Raw genomic sequence first — 25,232 nt, forward strand, 5'->3', positions numbered from 1 at the left:
ATGTTTTTCTGTCATTATTTGGCGATAAGAAACAGTGAGAATGGGAATATACTGAGGGATATATTATATTCTTTTCTTCTGATAACCAGCTGGTCCCAATTACCACCACTATGAAATACAGTATACCATCTTGTTTGATCTCAGTATGGAATTATATTCAGTGGCAGCTGTGCCCAAACATAGGGATTTAATTTAGAATCTATTTAGGCGACATGTTGGCTTTGTGCATTTTTAAAAATATCAGATTTTCATTGAACCGTGTGTTTGTGTGTCTGAGTTTAACTGCTAATTTCACACCCTGCTGTCTGTGGCTACATGCCCACAGGGCAGAAACCTGGTTCCCCCAGCAGCAGGAGGGGTGAAGCTTAACTACACGGTACTGATAGGAGAGACTCCCTGCTCCGTCACTGTGTCCGAGAACCAGCTGCTGTGTGAGCCACCCAACCTCACCGGACAATACAAAGTCATGGTCAGTGTCGGTCTGCCTCCCTTTGTGTGTTTCTGACTCTCCTTCCCTCTCACTTCCCACCCATCCCTGTATTTGTGATTTCCTCTGTGGCCTCTAAACTCAATTATTTCTTTTCTCATCATTGTTCATTCAGCTGAGGGAAAGGGGTCAAACGGAGAGCAGCATGAGTGTGCTCTTGCCGTCAAAAGGTTCTGCCAGATTCCACTGCAATTATTTTTAGTTGCTCGCTTATTGAGTGCAAGTGCAAGACTATATCCCTCTCAACGTCAGCGTGTAGAAGGTGGCCATGTGTTTACACTCGGTATCAATTTCTGCTGACAATATTTATATAGAATTCGTGAGATGTGGCTGAAGCATTGCCGTGTATCAATTATCAAGAGATACAGATTTCAAAAGAGAGAACCTTACGCTACGCTGAGTTTCCTAAGGGGGAGGATGCTTCTCTTTATACGGTTTAGATTCAGAAAATACATCTTAATTTGTGTGTTATCATCTCTTGGCAGGTTCAAGTTGGTGGTCTCCACGTCTCTCCGGGTGTGGTGCACATCATGTCCGACAGCCTGCTGACCCTTCCGGCCATTGTTAGCATCGCAGCAGGTGGAGGCCTCCTGCTCATCATCGTCATCCTCGTGCTCATCGCCTACAAGAGGAAGTCGCGGGAAAACGACCTCACTCTTAAGCGCTTGCAGATGCAAATGGACAACCTGGAGTCGAGAGTTGCCCTAGAGTGCAAGGAAGGTTAGCATCAGAGCTGTCGAGTGTGCATGCAGCCCAAATGTTGAATTGCCGAACGAGTGATTGTGGGTGCACTTCGCTTGGAGTATCCGTTTACAGCCAGTCATTTTAGAGGCTGTTCTATCACTCATGTCACTGAATGCATTTCACTTGAGCAGACTGTAATCACACAAGAAGCATAAATATGTAGTAGTGCATATAGTACAGTGAGTAAGTAAACTGCTGGTGGTCTGTGTGTGTTAAATAATGCAGAGAAGATTTCTCCAAATCTGGGTCAGTGAGTCATCCTGGTTATTTATTACAACAGATTCAGCAAAATAGCCCTGCGTGTGACCCTTAACGTCACGTTAAAAGAAATAACAACTTACAGTTCTTTCTGCTTTCTAGTTTGTAGGCTGGATACAGGCTTGCACACAAACTGATTTATGAATACAGAGCCTGTGGAGATTCTCAGTCATCCAGGTCATGGTATACCAAAGACAGAGGCAGCCGGACTTGCATGAGTTTCTTCAATGTAGAATTTGAGAAGCCATTTGGATGAGTGGTAAAAAGCCTTTAAGAAAACTCAAGCACGTCCAGTTGCTTTTGTTTTAGCTTTGTTTTCAGATATATCATGGACACGGAGTAATCTTACCCAGAGCGAGACACATAATATATGAGGCACTTTACTTTACATTCTCTTAAATGCAGGAATGACTGCTCTCAAGTGTCTCCAAGTTGTTCAGGCGTTATTCTTATGAGACACACAGATTGTATAAGACATGCTCCTTCCTTTGTTGTGGCTCAGAGAGGGCTTTATATCTAGTCTGACCTTTGAACTTCTACCCATCATTCAACATTCAGCTACCACGTTTAACGGCAGATCAGAAGAGCGCTCTGTCTTGCAACATCCGGCTCCACGTCAGTGCTTTCAAATAAGCTCTGCTGATTCTCCCCTAATGTCATCATCGGGGTCGTTATAGCCAATCACCAAGATGGCAGAAGTTGACAGTGCTAGGCGATTTCATTAGCCAGAGAGACTTTATTACGTATCGCCTCCAGCCACCTCCTTATCAGCTCTCCTGCTGTTATTATGCAGTAAAAATACATCCGAATGCCGCAAAGAATAGTCAGACATACAGACAGATGGGCAAATGGAGTAGGCAAACAGGGGGAATCACACAGGCAGCCTTGGGAAAGGATAAAATGAATGTTTTAACCATTAGCTGTGGCCAGGAGAGCACTACCCTGCGGGCTGGATTTGGCTAGGTACCCGGGCTCCTCCTTTTACACCGTGAGTTCATGTGCTGGGGCGTATACCCTAGAGTTGCACGGGGCTGTTGGGCCAGTAGGTGAGCGCTAAGTCTGGTTGGAGTCGGCTGAGTTTTGAGGAGGGTGTTAGGGGACTGCTGCTGCTCCTGTGATAGGCCGCAGACAGGGAGCCTCCCCAAGGGTGACAAAGCAGAGCAAGGGAGCCGTGGGCCTCAACGAGAGCCAGTCAGGATGGAGCCAATTAACTAGTGCTCACCTGCAGCCTCACACTGAGATGACACACTCTTTGGGGCCTTTGCTACAGCCAATTTACTGCTTGGTAGATAAAATGAGTGAGAAAAGAAGGCATATGTGTGTGTGTGTGTGTGTGTCCTTCTAAGGGAGAGAGAGTGAGCTCAGTATTCTTTTAAGTGAGAGATGTGAAATATTGAGTTCCTCTGACATGAACACTATCTTGAGCTTTCTGTCATCTTCATCATAACGGCAGTAAACACCATGACGATAAGAAGGATTCACAGACTTGGTCCTTGGGGGATTAAAGAAGGGTTTTACTTTCATGATGCATTTCTCAAATATTTCCTCTGACTCTTCCCTGTCTCCCCTTCTCTCCCAGCCTTTGCCGAGTTGCAGACAGACATCAATGAGTTGACCAGCGACCTCGACAGAGCTGGTATCCCGCATCTGGACTACAGGACCTACGCCATGAGGGTCCTCTTCCCCGGCATCGAGGATCATCCTGTCCTCAGAGAATTGGAGGTAACTAGATACAGAGTACAAGAAGGAAAGGCAAAGAAAGAGAAATTGGAAAGAAGATGACCAGGGCAAATAAGCAGCAAATACATCAGGAAAGGGCAAGGAAAAGTCAGACTGAAGACAGATAGAGAAAAAGATGGGCAGAAAGTCAAAGTATGTATCTGATCTTACCACTCCCCGTGTAGTGGGAAATTGCTCGTGGGGAAAAGGATACCATCGTGCCACTTATCCTTTTCTCATACACATGCATAGTCAATCACACTGGGAAGCATAAGCACACATACATGCACCTCACATGTAAGCTCTCTCATGGAAAACAGGGTCCCAGCACATGGCTATTTCATCCACCAGTGGCTGCAGTATGAGAGGTAATGAAGTGAGTAATTCCCAATCCTCAGGCAGGACTGTGGGTTCCTCCGACGGGGGGAAAACTGGCTGGTTAACACTTTTTGCTCGTCTTCACGGGGCCAGGGCAGTGCTGGGAAATGAGTTTATTTTATGTGGAACTCATAGCGTGGTGTCCGGAGGATGAAACTATCAGGGATAGAGAGATGCGTTGTGATAGAGGTACACCTTCTCATGTGTGGCTTGCGCGAGTGTGCATGTGGCTGTGTGAGCTGGAATGGGGTCGGTTAAACAGATAGGGTTAGCCATGTATGCCAGAGGTCAAAGGCATATCACTGCGTAACCTTGGTATTGCATGTGACAGGCTTTTCTGCCGAAAGCCCCAATTCAGTTCAGAAAAAAAAAAAAAAATAGCGAGGTTTGTTACTTGGATTGTCTTACCCTGGAAAGTTATTTGACATTTTGCTTGAAAGTGAAATGGCGGCTAACTCGGAGAACAATGCTCCTTATCAGAACTCTGGTCAATAATTGATTAAGATCTTCTCAGTTACTCATCATAAGTGGGAGCTCCTATCTGCCTGGAGTGAAATGTGAGCGAGGGTTTCGGTGCCTTTGGAGAAATCTTGTTTTCCGCGTGTGAGACAAGGTCACCATGAAAGCTGAGGAGCAAAAAAAAAAAAAAATCTTTCAGTCCAGCTCATTACCATTTAAATTATTACTGGACAAATTAACGCTGGATACTCATTAGCCTTAACACACTTCCCTTTTCTGTTCAGGTGTCAGGCAATGGCCAGCAGTACGTGGAGAAGGCCCTGAAGCTGTTTGGCCAGCTCATCAACAACAAAGTGTTCCTGCTCACCTTCATCCGAACTCTGGAAATGCAGCGCTCTTTCTCCATGAGGGACCGCGGCAACGTGGCCTCACTTATCATGACCGCCCTGCAGGGGCGACTGGAGTACGCCACTGATGTCCTCAAACACCTGCTGTCAGACCTGATCGACCGCAACCTGGAGAGCAAGAACCACCCCAAACTGCTGCTGCGCAGGTAACGTGGCGACGATGCTTGCTAGTCATACAAGGCCTTGCTTCGGTTGTGTTCAACTGAGTCTGAAAGTAATTCATTAATTAGACCAGATTTACAGTAAATAACATCCTCAAAGGCATCCAGCAAAGTCAACAAAGAAAAACTTATTTTATGGTTTTGTTTAAACTTTTAAAAGACAAAAAAGAAATGAATCAAGATGAAGTATTATAAACAAACAAAAGCCTCTAATATAATACGTGGTCGCGAAGAGGAAAAAAAAAAGGCTTTAATCCTTAGTAATATTGTTTGCTTTACATAACTATTTCTGATGTTTATTCTAATTAAACAGCCAACAAGTGCAGGGCTGTAGGAGGATGCTGACGTCCGTAGACAGATGGATGAGAATTGATTTGTTTTTCTCACGCGTGAGCAGGCGTTCTGATTTTCCCGTGTTCCACATAGGCGCTTTAAGTCTTGTAATGAGTGCCATAGAACAACCCCAGAAAGCCGAAATAGACGGCATGCACTATTCACAACATATGAATTCTCTGCTCAATTCCACATTCTCTCTGGCGCTCTGCCTCTCCCACTGCTCTCTCTTAATGCCGATGTCAGTCTCACTTATCCTCCAGGCTCAGGCTCCTTATAAAACATTCAGAGGCGGTTCAGCTTAACTTTTTTTTCCTCTCTGTGTATCCAGTGTACATTGTTTTCCTGGGGAGCTGGGAGAATGTGTTAAAACTTTAAACACCTACAGTACCAAGTCCTGGCCCGAGTGTCCTCAGCAGCTTTTTGCTCTGCAGGTTTAGAAACTGGTCAAAGGACTGACAAACAATAGTTAGCTCAAAAGGTATGAAAAGCCCGGCTCTTCCTGCGAGCCTGACCGCTACGTGCATGATTTTGATTATGTCTACATGGCTAATAAGCCGAGGTAGTGAGAGCAGGCAGCTGCTAGACTATCAAAAAAAAAAACACCTTCATTCTGATGTTAATGTTCCTTTTGTGTCCCTATTTGAAAACCCCACATTAATAGTCAGAGTAAATAGCTTCCACAGAGAAAAGGCCGTGCATATACACAGAGGAGTGGACTAAAGCAGCACAGCATCAAATGGAGCTGGATTAAGCTGTTACTGCACATGACAGCAGGGCCCCACGTCACCTCTAAGTTTTCATTATCCTCTCTTATTATGAACACAGTGGTGCATAATCCTCAGGTCCTGCGGTTGCAGCCTGGAGGGCTAAATGTCCTACAGTTTTTACATTTCACTCCCATTTCTTTTTTTTTTTTTTTTTTTTTGCAAAGAATTTAAAGGATTATCGATTTGATATGGCTCTTTGCTGTTGTTGTCTTCCTCATCGCTCATTTCGAGAAAAGCCGACAGTCGAGGCAGCCAGCCGACTCACACGTGCGCGTACAAACACAAGCGCACACATCTGTGATGATAGTCAAATTGAACATGTCTCCAAGAGGTAATTGTGTTTGTGCAAGGCGTAGAGCGAGGCTGCTGGGCTCTGCTTTGTTGCCATTTTCCCATTCAGTTGTCTTTTCTGTCAGGTCTCCTCCACATATAGAGTTATAGAATAGTGAAATACTCTCCATTATTCCAGCTAAGACTCCCATCTGTTTTATAGTCGTAACGGTCAAACGTGTCCGTCTGGGTACCTTTTGTGTTTATGTGCATGTCATGTGGTTCTGGCGCATGTTACACCAACATGTTGGAGCAACAAATAAAGCAGTGTCGACTATAATGGAATCCCGTGACCTTAGTACATATATAGCAGTGGTGGTCACTCTGAATGTTGCACCACATAAAATATTGGTGAACTCACATTTCCTGGGTAAAGTTTACACGGCTCCAACATTCGGGAAGGACCCCGGGTCAAACCAACCCACTTCCTTTTCTCATTTATATTACAGTGGGTTGAAAGTGCATCCCAAGACACGTGTGATCGTAGCAAAGAGCTCCTCTCTTCGCTCAGCTGTCATCTGTTCTCTAGAGGCGAACGTGTCCACAAGCAAGCGCGTTCGACCTTTTAAAAGGAAGCCATAATCACACAAAGATGCAAAAATAGCTCCATCTGTCATGTGCTGCGGCGGGTTATCTTCACGCTCCTGCACATCGGCAACAGTAATCAAAGTTTAATCAACACAATGCATGCACGTTGTTGTTTATTGGACGATTCGGTGTCCCGCATTCTACACTGGCGTTCAAAGGAGTTACGTCACCTCCTAAAAATTTAATTGTCATCCAAATTCCCTGGATTTATGGAAATATTTCTTACGGATTGCATCAGATAAGATCAACGCGCGTAGTGGTGATATTGCGTCAGCTGTTATTTTCAGTATATACAGTATGTGCTTTCTCCGCGCTCATTCTTTGCCTGTGTCACATGCAGGTGATGCGACAAGAGTGCTTTCCCTTGAAAAAGTGGCTTCTGATAGGATTTCATGATAAATCCACAAATTGTTTAAAGGTTGCTAGTGCTACTTTTTGGAATATTTTGAGAGAAACTATTAGCTAACTTTGCCGGATCTATTAATATCTTTTTGTTTGTGTTATTTGTGTCGCCAGTCTGTAACCGTGAATACTATTGTGAAAAGGTTTAGATATGTAAAATTACTGGGGGATGAACTCTGTGTGAACAGCAGCGTATTTGCATATTTCTCCCATCAAATGCTGTGAGAAGACCAAAACCAACAAAGCCCATTTCTCAGTCCTTTCCATGCAGCTTGTGGCACTCAACCCCAAAAAATACTGAAGATGTGCCTCTTTAAATAGAAAATAGGTCACCAACTAATTCTTGTGTGAGTGAACTGTCTAAAAGGACTATTTTAGCCACAGGACACTGGGTCCATTCTGTTGTGCCCATCACAATGACGCAACATGCCACCTGGCACAACAGCGGTGCTAATTTGTGTGGCTTTATTGGAAAAGGCAATATCAAGATTTGAATGGATTCTGATGTTTTTGTCAGTTTTTGCTCCTCTCTCTCTGGGACTGAGGTGTTAGAAAAAAGACAACAAATATACCGCATTTATTTACAGATTGTACTCACTGTTTAGAGACGCACAGTACAGTGTGATGTATGCAGAGTATGAGCAGCATGTACGGCAGTGTAAGTAAAGTATGCGGACATGTCGCATGGGGAAGCTATGACACAGCAGAGTGGTTTAATGTCACTTCTCCGGCAAAGCAAGGCACCATTAATTATTGAGGCCCTTTCTCTGTGGTGAGTTTCAGTGAGAAGATGGAGTGCCACGCCGTCACTGGCACAGAATAATAAGCGAAAGAAGGGGAGGCCTATGGGGAAGATGAGAGGAAGGATGGGGATGAGTGGGATTCAACAATGGAATTACAACTAATAAACATATTAATTGAGCAGATTAAACAGATTTTCTAAATGCTTCCCATGGATAAATTTTCGGAGATACAGTACGTGGGCCGCATGTTCAAGGCTCATCCGCTGATTAACATTAACGCCGCATCTCTTCTTGCTTCTCACCAGCTCTGCCTCCAACGGATCTTTGTTTTCATTGTATGGCTCTCGCCTGTGAAGATTAACTCCAGATAGCGTTTATTTATTTATTTTCCAAAATTGAGTGTTTAATTGCTGATGTACTATCTGCTCTTTCTGGCGAACGATAATATTACGCCAGTCGGTTTGCAGCTCTGCATCCGTTCCCAACACAAAGTCCTGACTGCGGATGTGACGAAGATCGTTTATGATTTGATTTTTGATCAAGACCAAAGAGGAATGTGGCTCTCAGTAGAGTACGTTGGGTTAAATAGAATAGCTGTTAAGTCAGCATCCCTCTTCTTCAGTCATGTTAAGTGCCTACTGAGATCCAGTAGGTAGATTTACTGGCAAGATATATTGGACTTTATAGCAGAAGTACAATTGGCTGAAGTAGTACTGAAATTACTGCATGTGAGACAGTGGGATGGAAACTTAGACTTAGACTTTAGACTTAGATTTAGATAGGCTGTATTGATCCACAAGGGAAACTGCTTGGTCACAGTGGCTCAGTTGCACATTCTAAACACATAGGAATGTGCAATAGTATGGATGGAGGAGCATTAACATGAATAAAATGGAGTTATCTGCTACAGAAAGGTTAGTTGTTGCATAGCTGATTGAGAACAGTGTGAATGAAGTCCCACAGAGTTCACTGTGGAGTGGAGCTGGATGAGTCTGCTGGAGAATGAGCTCCGCTGCCCCTCTGCAGTCTGGAAATTAACAAATTATTGCTATTTACTTGATGTAGTGCACAACCGTTTACAGAGAACACAACATGGCTCACGTCACTGGCTAAACACGATGGAGGGTTGATTGTGTCTGAATGCCAGAGGGCAGTTTGTAAATGTTATACTATGCTATGCAGCACACTGAAGTGGTTATGTGCTTCATACTCTTTCTTTCATCATCCTCAGCTAAGTGCTATGTCCCATTTTACCATCTGCCATAAAAGACCAGTGAAAACAAATCGTAGCATGAACTGTATCTTACATTTATGTAGCAGAGATAGAATCTCCCCAGTCAGTTAAGTTCCTGGAATCATGTTTGAACGGTGCACTCGTGCTCCTCTGAGGCATGTTTTTTTTTTTTAGAGAGAAGCTCTCTTTGGTATTTAAGGATTTCAGATGCCTTCTGGTGTCTTTGTCTTGATAGGGAAAGATTTTAAGCTCACAGACACTTTCATTCTCCTAAAAGCTTTTTGAAAGCAATATCTGAGCTTTGTGTTTGATTTCCCTGCTCGTCTGTACGCTAAGTGGAACTGATGCAGCACCCCATAATGTCTGGGTTGTGTTTAGAAACATTAGTGAAACGTGTTCTTGAACTCTCCTTTATTCACTCTCTACTTGTGTTTGTTGTCGCTGGACTCCCTTTATGGTTGGATGGCCCCCGCTAAAGCATCCTATAATAGACACTTCTTTTTCCGCATTAAATTCTATTCTCCATTCTCTCCATCTTCTCCTTAAGTTTTGCCGAAGCCACTAGCTCCCACACGCTTTCTCCTCCTCATAATGTTCTTTTAATGGAATCACAGAACATTGCTTCTATCACCTTGAGACTATTCAATCTTGTATTATTTTTCTCCTCAGCGTTTTTGTAATGAGATTTCCGCCCATGCAGAGCAATGGAGTACAGCATTATTAAGAGAGCGAGCATTGTGTTTGGCATTAGTTTCATTGAAAGACATTCCACTGCCCCCCCCCCCCCTCCCTCCACCACAGCTGCCATTAGGAGACCAGAGATGGGGCTCCTCTTAAACACTATGTGGGATAATGAAATCCTGATGTTCATTAATGAAACTCAATTAATAGAAAGGAGGAAGTGGAGGCAGATGAGGAGGAGGACAAGAAGGAAAGGAGAAGGAGGAGAACAAAGTGCTTCTCCCCCCCTTGACGTTCGAGAGGAGAGATATTAAGGGGGACTCAGCACAGCCCCCGCACAAAAGGCTTTATTTGACTTCCTTCTTCGGGACTTGCTGAGCTTATTAAAATGCTTAATAGGTTCCATTAACTTCTAACACACTCAAGTCTCTTGCAAGCAGGGAGGGGAACACGGTAAGCACGAGGAGGGGGTGGATTCTTGTAGGAAGGAGGGCAATTACAGAGGGATTTGGGGTATTGTCCAAAAAATCCACAATATATTTAGGTTTATTCAGCGTGAAAATGCAGCTTCAGGCTCTCATGTCTCCGTATTATGCTTCCAAATGAAGACAGTTTTTCTTTTTTTCTTTTTTATTGTGCAGCACTGCAACATGGAGCTCGTGAACACTGCGTTTTTTTGTGTATGTATACCCTCAACCTGTCTATTCATATGTAGACAGAGAGGAGAGGAGCGCAGGGCTAGTGTGTGTGTGCGCCGCTGCTTGCTGCTTTTCGGCAATGTTTACGCTCTCATCTTGAATCTGAAACTGGGTGAACTAATCTACATCCCCCCCACCCCCTCACCCCCCGCTGGCACATCACACTTCAAATAGGCTGTCACCCAGCTCTCCATCCTCTCAACGAGCTGCCAATAGGCTGGCCAGCAGTCTCGTTCGCAGGGGAATAGCCTCCAGGCGTGGGAGACAGCATCACAACTAAACCACACATCATCCAAAGCAAAATACAACCTCTGCTCCACTGTCCTGCTGCGGAGGAAGAGTTCTGTGTTTGCAAGCGGGGGAAGAAAAAAAAAAAGAGAGAAGCCTCATTCTATCTCACATGAGTGAGATGGAAAGAATGACTGACACCTTTTCTTGACTCAGTGACTTAAATGTAACCTCCCTCGCTCAGACAATCCTTCTGGGACTCTGATTCGGTCGCACACTCTTGCTTATAGCCCTCAAACACGACTTAACGCAATTATCTCCATAATAGTCATAATCTCCCTTCAGGTCCATTCAGAGCCTGAATAGGTATAATCATCCCGGCACTATTAAGGAGACGGAAGCCTTCTCGCTCGTCTTGAATACCTGGCTGCTTAGATTCCGGCTAATCCCCCGGTTCAGCACAGTGCGCTGTAAGGCCCCTGCATCATATCCACCAGGGTAATCACAGTCATTTCCTGCTACATTAAGGGGGTCATTTTTTTTTTTCAATGCATTGCCATTTAAACTGGCAACGCTCATACACAAGCCGACTGAGATCATTCGCGGCCAGGTGACAATCACGAGCTGTCACGGGCTTGCAAACAGCAGCTCAGACTACGGGGCACTTTAGCATGGCGTGTTAACTTGTGATTAGTGCCGTGTAGCAGCTACGTTAAAGCCAGCAGGTGTAATGACATGGATAATACTATGCACCAAAAGCTTTCTGGTAGAAAAATCATTTTTTTATCAAAAGTAGCTTGGTATTAGTGTTCGTCGGGAGGCACATGAGCTTGTGCAGTAATCAAATGGAGACAAAAAAGCGAGGCAGTAGCGTTTCTCCAACATGAGGTTGGAGCTTGTTGTTGCTATTCAAGTCAGGTGCTTGTCCGCACAGAACTAACCCTTTCATCTACGCTTCTATGCTCATTAACCATTCCCACCTGGTTGTTTGGTATTCTCTCTTTTTTTTTTTATAGTCTAACTTCTGTTTCTCTGGTGTTCCATGATGGTGCTAATGAGGCATAGGAATGATGTTTTTCTCTGGAATTCCGAGAAAGATATGAGCAGAAATCATGAAAGACTCGGTCCTCCCGTGTGCTCTGTGGTAGAAATAGTGGAGAGGTCATTGCACACTTGTGTTTTTTCATGCCCAATCAAGCCCAGCAGCGAGCTGTACCTCCATGTGTGATTGACTGCGAAGGGAAGGGGGGAGGTGGGGGAGGAAGGAGAGAGGAAATGAGAGGAGAGGAGATCGTTTTGGCTGTGATCACGCGTTACCTGGCTGTGACAGCACTCGTCTCTCTCAACAGCTGAGGCTTGTCACAGCTGCTGATGCCCCGCTGTGTTGAACCACACGTGAATAATCAACCAGGCGCGCGCATCGGCTCACACTCGCATCCGAGCACACACACGGGGCGTGCACACACAGATGCCCTCTCCCCGCTCTGTTCACTCACTGTGACCACAATGTTGCAGACGAGCAAAACCGAAGGCAAAACACGACAACCCAGGATGTCAAGATAAAATGTCAAGATAACCTCCCTGAGTTCTTCCCCGAAAGCCTCATGAATTTTGGAACACTTTCATCGTCTAAAAGTTTTGGAGCATCAAGCAAAAGAATCAACTTTTATTTCTTCTCCTGTTTTTTTAATGTAATTTCAGAACAGAGTCGGTTGCAGAGAAGATGCTTACCAACTGGTTTGCCTTCCTCCTTCACAAATTCCTCAAGGTTAGTGCACCAGTCAGCACATATAGTGTGTGATTAATAAATCTGTTGTTTGAAATTAAAAGTGCGATCGCACTGTACGTGGACTTGGAGTTCTTTTCCGTCTAGTGGATTTTTGTGTCGATGCTGTGATGTTCCCTCATGTGCGAATCTGTGTGTTCGCCCGCCTTTGTGTGTGTCCACAGGAGTGTGCAGGGGAGCCTCTGTTCATGCTGTACTGCGCCATCAAGCAGCAGATGGAAAAGGGGCCCATCGACGCCATCACCGGGGAGGCCCGTTACTCCCTGAGTGAAGACAAGCTCATCCGCCAGCAGATCGAGTACAAAACCCTGGTACGTCACACTCCGCCGGGCGCGCGTGAAGTCTGCACATGGGCTCACAGACATTCACAAACACGGGTTTTGATTTTGCTTGCTTTCACTTAAACTGCGGCAAGCTGAGATACACAAATTTAAATACTAGACCAGACAAAGTTATGACAAACTCACGTGGAATTTTTAAACTTCCCTTTGTCATTTAACCTCAAACCATTTTAAGATGACATAACTGTGTTTGCTGTGTTGGCTTTTTTCCTTCCACTGTTGGAAGAAAATCAACTAATGATCCCACAGGCCCCAGTGTTGGTCCAACATCAGGGTAGGTGGCTGTGGAGATGGGAGCACACCAAACAGTACCCTCTCCGCGCACACACACACACACGCGTATAGTAGTCACACTGCCAGCGTGTGACATGACAATGCTCTGATTGCTCTGACTGGGAATTTGGCTCATTACGTGCTAATACCCCGGCAGAGCTGGAAATTGGTGTCCCGCCGAAGGTGTGAAATTAGATTTCTGGATGCCAGCAAGAGCGGAAATGGTTTCTTAAAGCTCCTGCCATGCTCCAAGGAGACTCTAATGAGGGCGAAGCCTGAAGCTGGACACAAGTCCAGGCGGTAACAGGGCTCCTCAAGATATCCCTCATTTCCCCTCTCTGATTTTTCTCCCTCCTGTACTTTCAATCTTTCCAATCCAGATCCTAAACTGTGTGAATCCAGACAATGAAAACAGCCCAGAGATTCCAGTGAAGGTGCTGAACTGTGACACTATCACCCAAGTGAAGGAGAAGATCCTGGACGCTGTTTACAAGAACATGCCCTATTCTCAGCGGCCGCGTGCTGTCGACATGGACCTAGGTATGGCACGAACACGCACCTATGCACACACGTTCCAGACACTCACGGATACAGCTGGCAGGTGTGAAGTCCTTCACACCCATAGATTAATGTAGCAGTGGAGAAAGCGTAGCCATGTGTAGAGATTATCAGTGCATTAATGTGATAAAAGCTGTGTTCAAGTAGCACAGCCAGTCCAACCAGCCTCAGCATGCTGCTGCCAGGCCTTCTATCAAACTGACTGACAGTGTGTGGCGCATCCCTCCATCTGGCTGTTTTCACTGCCTGGTGGTACCAATAAGACACAGGAGATTAAGATAGAGGAGTGGGTTTGCCTTTATGTGTGCGTGCCTGCGTATGTGTGTGTTTCTGGGTCTGTGACGTGGCTGACCCGGGTTAAACCTGACAGACTGGCTCTCCAGCCTCTCGCCAGGCTCCCACTCCCACGCAGTCTGCCGCTTCCATCCTCGCCCGTCCGTACCTTGCCTCTCGTTGCCCTGTCCCTCTCATCCCCTCTCACTTCACATACGGGAAGAGTACAAAAGCTCCCCTCCGCTTCCTGCAAATCAGCGCACCATCCATCGCTCCGCAATATGTCGCCCTCTCCATCTACTGTCTCTCTCTTGAAAATAATTGCGTCTGAGCGAGAGTGTCTTCCTGCCTACGTGTGTGCGCGCACATGTGATTGTGTTTGTGTTTTTCGCCTCTTTTTTTTTTTTTTTTTTTTCCTCCATGCATCCTTTGAGTCAAGGTTAGTCGGTTTTGAGAGGATGTTGTGCCAGGCATGGGTATCGTGTGGTCACCTGGCAGAGGCACAAAGTAATAAAACCCAGTCAACAAGGAGAAAATCAATGATCACTCCCAGCATGAGGTCCACAATGGCTATCAACTTCCCTGTTAGCGCTCTTATTATCATTTCATTACCTCACAACGACCTGTCAGCTCGCTGCCCTCAGCCGGCGCTGCTTATATCCTCTACCTGTTACATGTGCCTCCTGCTTTTTTGAAAGGATGTGATTTTCTCATAGCTCGCTTTTTCATCCACTTGTCTGCTCCGCTTTTCTCTTCTTTCTGACCCTGATGGGCCAACTGCTGCGAATGTGACACAAGTACCAATTAAAGCGTGCAGTCTGCCCGCATATACGTCTTGCAATTGTTCGCGTGTAATGTTTAATTAAGATGCATGTCAATCCAAGTCTGCGAGAGGAGGACACATGGCGAGCTGCAGGCGAATGCTGGCTGCCGATATCTGTTCATTTGTGCGCGCGGAGAGTTGTCTTTGTGAGCCACAAGGATTTAATAGGTATGGGTTTAATAGTAACGGCACCGAACCTCTCCAGTGAAACCAGTAGAAATGTTATTCTCGCTATAGGCGCTTGTTTACAATTCTGTGTGTGCGTTTGTGTCTTCAGAGTGGCGCCAGGGGCGAATGGCTCGTGTGGTGCTGCAGGATGAAGACATCACGACTAAGATCGAAAATGACTGGAAGAGACTCAACACTCTCATGCACTACCAGGTAAATACACATAAAGTTTCCCCTAATTAGCTCTCGAACTTCTCCATTTTTTCCTTTTTTGAAATCATGAAAAGTCTCATTTCGGATCAGGTTCCCGCTGCTTTCAGTGCGGAAATTGCACCACACAGCACGGCGAACTTTGATGTTTCCTGCTCTTGACTTTTACGTGGCCAATTTTCAGCTCCTCATTTGCATGTGTGGTGTAATCCGAGTGACTTACAGAATAGAGGGCAATTACGGTACAGGTGGCAGGAGAGATGAACTCTCGACATCGCAAGCCGACACTTCGCCCTCCTCCCTGGAGAGATGAGGCTGCTCCAGTCAGGGGGAAGGCCTCTTTCTCCTTCTCCCTCTTCCTCCCTGGCCCGCTGACTTCTTCTGCAACGGTGACAATTAGTCCCCGCTGTAACTTCCTGCACCAGCCTCTTCAGCTGTAAAACCCCCCGTTTTACAGCTGAAGAGGAGGAAAACGGAGAACAAGAGGAGTTCTGCATTTTCCATTCGAATTTATGGCTGTTGAGGTTGTAAATGAAGACAAGAAGGCCAAGAGGGGGTTCATGGAAGGCAGAGAGAAATAAAAAAGTGGAATAAAAGGAACAACGAAAGACACAGGCGAGGCAGAATGAGAAGGCAGTCGTCTCTGCAGGTCGTGAATCTTTCGCAGTGAGCGCCTAGCCCAGCTCTCATTAGTCAGCCGAGGGGGACCGTCTCCTTAAAGACTGTGCGATTTGATTGAGGGCTACCTGGTTCAGAGCAGATGCTGGGGCTGCAGGTTTAGTTGGTGCTGAATAGTGGGACCATGGGACCACGAGATGCAGCGCCATCTAGAAGCAGAAAATGGGGATGAGGTGGCTAGTCAGAACTTTTGCCCCAGACGGACAAACAGAGTGAATTAACAGATGTAGGAGTCAATAGAAGAAGGGCCACATAACCTGGCACCTTGCGGCTTCTTTCTCCTTTGTCAGCTTTCTTTCATCACTTTCTCACGTTTTCCCTTTCACATTTTTGCCTGGTTTATATTTTCGTTTTCTCTTGTCCACGTCCCCTCTTTTTTTCCCTTCTCCCTTTCTTCTTCTTATGCTCTGACCACCTCTTCGTGGTCCCTGCAGTCCTTTTATCCTCGATGAAGCGCTTCAGCATGTTTGCTTCCACACTTGAAAGGAGCCCTCTGTTGTTTTTTTTCACAATTCTTTGCGTCACACTCTGTCTGTCATCGTTAGCCAGGGAGATGCCACACGACAAACGGCAACATGTGCGCGGCCACTTTACCTTTCCACTCGCACAATGGCAGGCCCGGGAACCGCTATTGATCATGGATGTGAAGGCCCCTGCTCAGAACGTAAGGTCCAACACTGTGCAACTTCAGAGACGATAGCGGCAGGCTTCAGGGCAATGTGGGGGAAAGAGGAGGAAGAGGAAGAGAGGGAGAAAGAGCGCGGTGGAATAGGGCAGTCGGTGGTGGGAGGGATCAGAGCTATATGCCGTATCCAACAACGTAGACACTTTTTGCATCATTACTGTTTTGATGAGCTGGCACCAGCCCCTATGCGTGAGTTTATGTGTCTTTGTGTCACACACCGTGGCACCGCATTGGCAGCTGCGACAGCACATCTGGCTGTACATCACAACAAGCAAGCACAGCTCATTAGGCCCCAGAGTGAGGCGAAATAAAAAATAAAAATGGGAAGAGGTAAAGAGGAAATTGTGAAAAGGGGACGTGAAATATGCAGAGTGAGACTGAGCATCACCTTGAGTATTTACTAATTCTCCCATATCACAGACACGGGGACTAGACAGAGGCATTAAAATTCATAGGGCTCACAGAAACCCAAGAAATCCCATTGGCTATTTACCCTGCCACATGGGAAATAATGGTTTACACAACCTGGATATGGAAATGCACATTTTTCCCAGCTCCCTGCTACTAAAATTAAAAACATAAATGCAGACCTTGAAAATGACTTCAGAATCTTGATTTATCATCTTTGCATTCACAGTCAGGGGACTGAACCCCCATTGCTTTCTCTCTATTTTTATACTTTTTATTTCCTTGCTCAGATTAAGATAAAAACGCGCAGAAGCACGCTCGAATGTACACACAAAGCATGTGCACGCACGCACATGCATATAGCCCCGTTTTATATGCTTGTACTCGGATAAACACAAGAGCTGCGATCAAAGATTTTTGGAGATTGGGTGAGTTTTTGGCTGATTGCTGATTTTGATCTTTCTTTGTTGACGAATCTTCCTCCCTGTCAAAGTGAAGCTTTTCATCTCAACCTCCCTTGCCTCTTTTGTCTTGAGACATGTTTGTATTAACATTGCTGCTGCTGGATTGTAAACCGGGAAAGGAAGGAGTCCCACAGCTACATGAATCAGACATCCTGCAGACTTGAGTCACTCGAGGGCACCATTGTAGTAAATAAACTGAAGTTAGCCCGTTTTAGTTTTTATCATGGCTTGCATTATAAGCACACCTATACGCACATTTGCACAGCAATTACTCTAATCGTGTTATTCATTAAGCGTGGTTTTTCTATTGTTATTATTTGTATGCCACATCCATCAGTCATTTTTCTGGAATATAGTTCTTAACGTGCTGCATTCAAGCAATGAAAGGGCTGCCCACTTTGTCCGAGAGAAGGGGAAGCAAAGTAAGTTTGGAAACTTTCATTCCCTGCCTAGTGACCTCTGTGTGTCCTCTCCTCTGCGGTGATGGAACAGGGAGAGCAGACACTGATGACCACACCAGGAGAGCCTGCCAGCTAGATCCTGTTACCCACCTCGCAGACATCACTTGAGGCATTTTGGGCTATTTTCAACAGCCCCAGACACAACGGATACTACTTTGTTGCCGTGTGTTCATTAATCTAATGCTGCGCCTGTCTTGGCTCGCTGGGCTCCATGGTAATTCTGAACTCGGTGCAGGTTAGAATAAGAAGGTCTATTAGGAAGAGACTGTGTCTGTGTCTCTGCAATGATTGTTCAAACTCACCTTAAATTTGATTATAAATCCATGCACGTTGGCTTTAAACTCTTCATAACCCTGAAAATCATATTCACATGTTATGAATTGTTTTATTTTATTTTACATTTTGACAGTTCTGTTTATATTGTATATATACACAGAGTGTGTGTTTCCAGGCTGCTGGGAATAGTCAGACGGTATGATAAGCATCGCGATCTAAGGGCATGAGTGCAGGAGAGATGGGATACCGCGGGGAAACAGGCCAGGACCAGAGCAGTGGGTTGTGTGGGGATTGGCTGAAAAAAGAAAGATAGAGGGTGACCACACTCTCCCGTCTGGTCGCCTCTGCACTGTCTAATGGAAGGTCTTATCACAGGCGGAGCCCACAGCCCTTATCACACCTGCCCACTATCAGCCCCACACTGGATTATCCCTGAAGGGCGAATCAGCGCACCTTCAATCATTTACGACTATCACAAGGACCCATCTCTGCTTTAGCCTCTCTGTCAGCCATAAAAAGCAGAGAGAAAGAGAGAGATGGAGGGAGACGCAATGGGAGGAGGGGGGCAGAGAAGCTATTTCATGCTCTCAAGAGAAAATGTATCACAGGAATAGCGGCGGAAGCTTCACGGAAGTCCGCGCTGTAGGTGTGTTTGAGTTGGACCATGCATCGTCAGCCGAGAGGAGGCTATGGGATGGAGAGGCCGCAGAAAATAGGTTTAGGGAAGCAGAGGCAAATGAGAAAAAGGTGAGGAGACGTAGGTCAAAGATGTTAGTCGTGGCTGGGGGTTAGGAAGACCGTTTTTCATTTCCCTCCAAGAGGCTCCGGCCCCGAGCCGCGCCTTTTAGAGGATTCCTCCAGATTTCATCCCCAGTTTCAAGTGTCTCTCCAGCACGGCCAGTAGAGGCCAGATGGCAACTCCAACTAATAGCACGGCCGAGATTAGTTTGTGAAGAGTCTGAGAAAGGTTTGAGGACAAGAATAGGGGGAAGATGAGAGGGGGCTGGCTCTCGAGAGAAAGCACAGACTCTGTAAATGCCCATCCCAACATCCAGTGGCTTATTTCTCAACAAGGGATGGAAACGAGCCCAGTCCTGCAAAAGGAAATGAAAAGAAGAATTTTCTGTTTTTCCATAGATTCTTTGAGGTATTCCTTTTGGAGCCTGGCATTTGCCTTTTGTTTATTTCTCCACTGGAGTCTCATCAGTTTTTCTTTGCTGGGTCTGAAGCAGAAATCCCTCCTCGGGGTGAGCTGTAAATGCCAGCCAACAAGCTGTTTGTTGTTTTGGTTTTCACAAAAGAAGCACAAGTTTTGTTTGCTGTGTTCTGTATTTTTCCAGTGCGGGATGTTTTAGTGTACTAACAGCAGTAGCATTTTAAAAGATTAATCGGAATTAAACTTTCATTTCATAATTCATTAATTGCACTGCTGCACTGACGAAAAAGCACCTTGTCAGATGTAGCTTAAGCACATCGTTTCTTATTTGGGTAGCAGCAGTTTTTTTCTCTCTGTAATGTCTGGAGCAGAACACACAGGTCCAAGAGCCTTTTGTAAATATAAACCGCAGAGGGGGGGAAAGGATAAACCTCAGTGTCTGTGTCTTATTCATGACACAACATCTTTTACACAGCCACTTGTTTTTGTCTTTCTCTTTGACTCAGTGCTGCTCTATTGCTATTATTATACCTGCGTACCCCCCTCTTTTTTTTAAAGGTGTGAAGTGCACGAGATGAGACACATTCTGCATTCTAGTCTCTGTCTCTCTCCTTCTGACAGTCTCTTATTCCTCTCTCTCTCTCTCTCTCCCCCTCTCTCTTTCACTCTTTTAGTATCTTATCCCAGTTCCAAAGCTTACATCATATCTCTGAGGTCTGTGAAGGGGATGACAGTGACAGTCATGTTGGGTAGAGCCATCATGAAGCCATAGCACTCTGCTGCAAAAAAAAAAAGCCACGGGGCTGTGGTACTGAACAGCAGGGAGCACAGATATGACAGGAAGGGATGTAGGGGCTTGGGATGTGTTTCGCTCATGGGATTATCATTTCGGGGCCTTAAACTCCCTCTTGTAGTCTTCTCTTTGGTGTAAACTATTTGTAAAAGCGTCTTATACATAAATACATCAGGCGGCTCGTGATGGCATGTGATGAACTTTCCTTAGAAGTGATTTTAAGCAGGGGATGCTGAAATACTTCACGCAGAGATACATTAAAGGCTTCTTTCCTAATTAAAATGTGGAATCGACCAACTCATGATGATACGTACTTTTGTTTAACATGTTTCTCTTCACACAGGTGTCGGACCGCTGTGTGGTGGCCTTGGTGCCCAAGCAGACCTCATCGTACAACATCCCTTCCTCAGCCAGCATATCACGCACCTCCATCAGCAGATATGGTGAGTCGACAGACCAGATAGCTCATTATATACCCTTGTTGTGGCTTTGGCATTTATTACACTGACTTCAATATTGAAATATATGCACATCAGCCATAACATTATGACCACCTTCCTAATATTGTGTAGGTCTCCCTTGTTCCTCCAAAACAGTTCTGACTCATCAGAGAATGGACGTGGGCCTTCTGAGGGTGTCCTGTGGTGTCTGGCAACACGATGTTGTTAGTGGGAATCTTTGGGTCCTATGGGCCATCAAGGAGTGTCATTGCTATGGGGTGGGGGTGCCTGGTCTGGTCTAGGTGGGTGCTACATGTCTAAGTAACACCCATATGAATGCCAGGTCCAAAAGTTTTCCAACAGAACATTGTTTTGTCACAAGATGGTCAATGTTATTTACTTCTCCTGTGAATGGTTTTAATGTTGTGGCTGATTGGTGTATTATGCAATTATAAATGCATTAGCAGACTTATTCAGCACTTATCGCTCGTGCTGGCTCACGGACACATAAAAATGTTTTTCATGTCAGTCATTTCAGATATGAACAAAGCCAAATCCACCCTCCCCAAAGCAATGGCCTGCTCTGTTTTGTGCTGCAACTGTACGTGCTGCAGTATGGCTTACATTTCAGGCGCAAGCTCTGCATGCTTCAAGAGCGGAAAGAATAGGGAAAGAGGTGGCGACGAGACAATGAGAACGAGAAAGCCTCCGTTCGCTTTGAGAGCATATATTTTCACGATAAACATACATTCTGCGCGTGACACTTTCGGGTTTCTAGTTGCGTGCACACTTGCGCCCACGCATGCTAAGCAAACACACACTTCGGATTTGCTTATAGTTTGCTGCCAAACTTGGTCCTTTGCCAGACACGCGCAGCAGCACTAGGCGGCTTGTGATTGCTAATTATTCTGTGTGAATGATACTTCACACAAACAGAAAAAGATAAGTGAGCGTGGCCAATTATCAGGATCGGGAATAGGAGGTGAACACTGCCTTTAAACTGCCTCGCACAAAAAAAGAGCTAATAGCATCCTTATTCCTCCAAGCAATTATACCTATTTAAAAATGTTGGAAACAGTGTGTGACTGTGGATATGCTGTCAAAAAAAAAAGACTTTTATCCTCAGTATATGTGCCGTAAAATAAAGTGGAGTGACATTTTCAACAGAACTGATCAAGATTATCTATTGCGACCTTTAGAAGATTGCGGAGCACTCAGTCATTACTTTCTTTTACACAAAACACCAGAGAGGTTGGTGCAAGATAATGGATGACCAAAGCAATGTGAACGAGCATTTTTACCAGTGTAACAAAAGGAAAGAAGCATTTGCCGTGTTGTGTGCTCAGTTTCACATCAAAAGGTTAATTTGAGATATTGATAGTGCTCATGTGGAACTGTGGGGATGCTGTATTCTCTTACTGCCGCGGCTGCCCGGCCACTGGGATGGTATGTGCGTGGCACAGAAAGCCGAGGCCCTGCTGGCATGGGCTCCGGCCCTCATCAATCACGGGCTGGCACAGTAGGCACAGCTGCTCCTCGACACCTGCTGATGGATTCATAACAATTTCACGTTCAACGCTTAGCATCTTGACTCAATTTGCACCACCGGCACCCCGCTCTCGCTTTAAAATCAGCCCAAACACACCCCTACTGGCTCGCTGTGTCCAGAGGCTGGGGACTGCAGCAGAAGAGGGAGGGAGTCCGGGTGGCTACCCACTGTTAGGGGAGTTAGGATGAGGTTGGGGGTGCAGAGAGGTGGAGGGCATGACGGAATTGTAGTGCAGAACAAACCGGTGACTGGATTAAGATGGGATTTGGGATCTCAATCCACCCCGCGCACAGGCACATATATTCAACCCCCAGCGTCCCTCGTGGCCACTCCAGAGGCACAATTTGGTCCTGCTTGAAAGGTGTATGTGGCGGCAAATGCTTTGTTGTTCAGCTCGGCCTTTGAAGCCAGGTGAGAGAGAGATCCTCATTGGGATTCTGAATCTCTGGAGAGACAGCCGTCATGAGTAGATGGCGACTAATTAGGGAACCTGAAGCCCCGCTTCACTTGCAAGGAGGCAGGAACACAAGTGCGAAGACGAGGGGGGATGTATGGATGAACGACGGTGGCTACAGTGCTTAACAAATTAGGGCTCTTTTGATGCGTTGATTAGAGTGTGACAGGGATGTTTTCTACATGACGCTGGCACAAAGTGGCAGGGAAGAGCCAATTATGAGTGCTTTTAAGTGGAGCCAGGCGCAACCGTGCCTCTGTCTGGGAGGCAGGGGTAAGATAAGGAAGAGGGAATCAGCGATGACATGAGATATTAAAGTCAAATAATGATCAAACAGTTCATGGCAGAGAGAGAAGAGTTAAGGCAGCAAATAAATAAAGGAAAACATGTGGAGCATCTATTCTGTGCCTGCACACGTGATTCTGTTAAAGTCCCATTTCCAGCCGTCTTCAGTGTCATCTGGGATTCAAGATGGCTACTATTAATCAACGCATTGCCAGGGACCACAACTTCCCCTCCCTTTCATTACTTTGCTGTACTAAGAAATTATCCATCACTGCAATTTCCTTTACAGCGTGGCTCAGAGCAGGAGGAGCACGGAGGATCTGGCTTTGTAATGACTTACAAAGGAGGGATGAAAATGAGAAAGGGGCCGCGTGTGTGTGCTCTAAATTTGTGTGCTGTGTACAGTAGCTGTACAGAGTGTTTGCTAAATTTACACAGCGCTGCTTATCCAGTCACATTCATTTAGTTTAGTTTTACTGATAATTCTCTGTTTTATTTTTTTCTCCTGGACAGACTCTTCATTCCGCTACACGGGAAGTCCAGACAGCCTCCGCTCCCGTGCTCCCATGATCACCCCCGATCTAGAAAGTGGCGTGAAAGTGTGGCACCTAGTGAAAAACCACGAGCACGGGGACCAGAAAGAAGGCGATCGCGGTAGCAAGATGGTCTCGGAGATTTATCTGACCAGGCTGCTAGCCACCAAGGTACATCAATATACTTATTATTACACATGCTCCCTTATCAGTTTTTCACGACGTTGCTGCATCCAAGCTGATTTTTCCTGGTCGATCGTTGTCTCTTGTTGCCCGTGCGTTCCTAATCTGTGCGCATTCCTCGGCTCCTTCTAGGGTACGCTACAAAAATTTGTCGATGATCTATTCGAGACGTTGTTCAGCACAGTCCACCGAGGGAGTACTCTTCCCCTGGCCATCAAGTACATGTTTGACTTCCTGGATGAGCAGGCGGACAAGCACGGCATTCATGACACGGACGTACGTCACACATGGAAAAGCAACTGGTGAGAGTCTTCCTTTAAAAGACGCACACGTATTATTGCGATTGATAGGTCTCTGCATCGTGACATATGTTCTCAGATGAAACATGGTATACCTGTTTATAAAATAATCTCTCGCTTATCCTTCTTGTCTCCATCTTCCAGCCTTCCATTGCGTTTCTGGGTAAACGTGATCAAGAACCCGCAGTTTGTGTTTGACATCCATAAGAGCAGCATCACGGACGCTTGTCTGTCTGTAGTAGCTCAGACATTTATGGATTCTTGCTCCACTTCAGAGCACCGTCTGGGCAAAGACTCCCCATCGAATAAGCTGCTCTACGCTAAAGATATCCCCAATTACAAGAGCTGGGTAGAGAGGTAGGAGCCGATGCAGCCACTTTATATTCCATCCAGATCCCCCTCCATCACACTAAAAACTTGGATCTTCGGGAAAATTGATTCATAATTCCCTTTCGTCTTGCATGCATTTCTCCGAGCAGATTCTGTAAAAGCATTTTTCTGTTAGCAGGCATCCATTGTTTGGGAATGTGCTATTATGCCTTTGAAATTTGACTCGATTTTAGACCTCATTTGTACTATTTCACTGAATCAGAGAGTCTCTAAAGGTGATGCCAAGTGTTGCCCCCTTGTCTGCATCCCCAGGTACTACGCTGACATCAACCGGCTGCCAGCCATTAGCGACCAGGACATGAATGCCTATTTGGCAGAACAGGCCAGACTCCACTCCACGGAGTTCAACATGCTCAGCGCGCTCAATGAGATCTACTCTTACGTCAGCAAATACAGCGAGGAGGTGAGCGTTGATTTCACGCGCGCGCTGTTGAGATTAGTGTGGTTGATTGCATATTATGTAGACAAGGTTTGTAAAAGAAATAATAATAACAATCCTGAGCACGCACAAGCAGCACCGGTTCGTTGAAATTAAGTGATCGTCTTAGTAGCTGCAACGAACCAATAGAACCGATAGAAAGAAAGAAAATAAGAGCTGTAATTATAAATTAATACTAATCATGATTATTTTGTAACACTGACAAAAGACAGGATGAGAAATTGAGGGGTTTGGTGATTCAATTACAGCATCTTCATCTTCATCCTCAACCTGCACTGCACCGAGCTTCTGCAGTTTTATCTGCTTCTCTCTATTTCTCCCCCTCTCTCCCGTTTTTATTCAAGTTTACACTGCATTAATTGTGTGAATTCCTACAAATAGGTGCATGACCTATCATATTATTATATTTCCAATCTCTATGCAGCATTATTTATTTTATTTTTTTTATAAGCTTGGTGACCTCAGACAAATCTGTACTCTGAGCTACATATCGAGCTCCTTCACTTTCAGATTTCACGTGGAGGGCGTTCCCAGGCGCTGATTGCGTAACGAGCCTGAGTAAATCAGCTGCTAATTACAGGCAGATTGCGAGCGTAATTTGAGCGAAAGGCGTGCCTCAAATTTTCCCCTTGTACTTTTTTTACACACGTGCACGTTGCCCTTGGAGTTCCCGGAGATTGTTCACGA

General features: G+C 45.5%; 1 protein-coding gene across 1 annotated transcript in view; it reads left to right on the plus strand.

The window, feature by feature from the left end:
• Positions 1 to 25,232, plus strand: part of plxna2 (plexin A2) — a 134,479-nt gene that overhangs the window by 103,891 nt on the left and 5,356 nt on the right. The window contains exons 18-30 of the mRNA XM_084553578.1: positions 326 to 469; positions 973 to 1,207; positions 3,069 to 3,211; positions 4,330 to 4,598; positions 12,322 to 12,388; positions 12,571 to 12,717; positions 13,401 to 13,560; positions 14,952 to 15,055; positions 20,317 to 20,416; positions 23,215 to 23,405; positions 23,550 to 23,719; positions 23,861 to 24,073; positions 24,359 to 24,509. Coding sequence (XP_084409704.1) covers positions 326 to 469; positions 973 to 1,207; positions 3,069 to 3,211; positions 4,330 to 4,598; positions 12,322 to 12,388; positions 12,571 to 12,717; positions 13,401 to 13,560; positions 14,952 to 15,055; positions 20,317 to 20,416; positions 23,215 to 23,405; positions 23,550 to 23,719; positions 23,861 to 24,073; positions 24,359 to 24,509 — 2,094 coding nt within the window. The remainder of the gene's footprint in view (positions 1 to 325; positions 470 to 972; positions 1,208 to 3,068; positions 3,212 to 4,329; positions 4,599 to 12,321; positions 12,389 to 12,570; positions 12,718 to 13,400; positions 13,561 to 14,951; positions 15,056 to 20,316; positions 20,417 to 23,214; positions 23,406 to 23,549; positions 23,720 to 23,860; positions 24,074 to 24,358; positions 24,510 to 25,232) is intronic.

The sequence above is a fragment of the Chelon labrosus genome, assembly GCF_963514085.1.
Source record: "Chelon labrosus genome assembly, chromosome: 10".
In the NCBI taxonomy this organism is placed as follows: domain Eukaryota; kingdom Metazoa; phylum Chordata; class Actinopteri; order Mugiliformes; family Mugilidae; genus Chelon; species Chelon labrosus.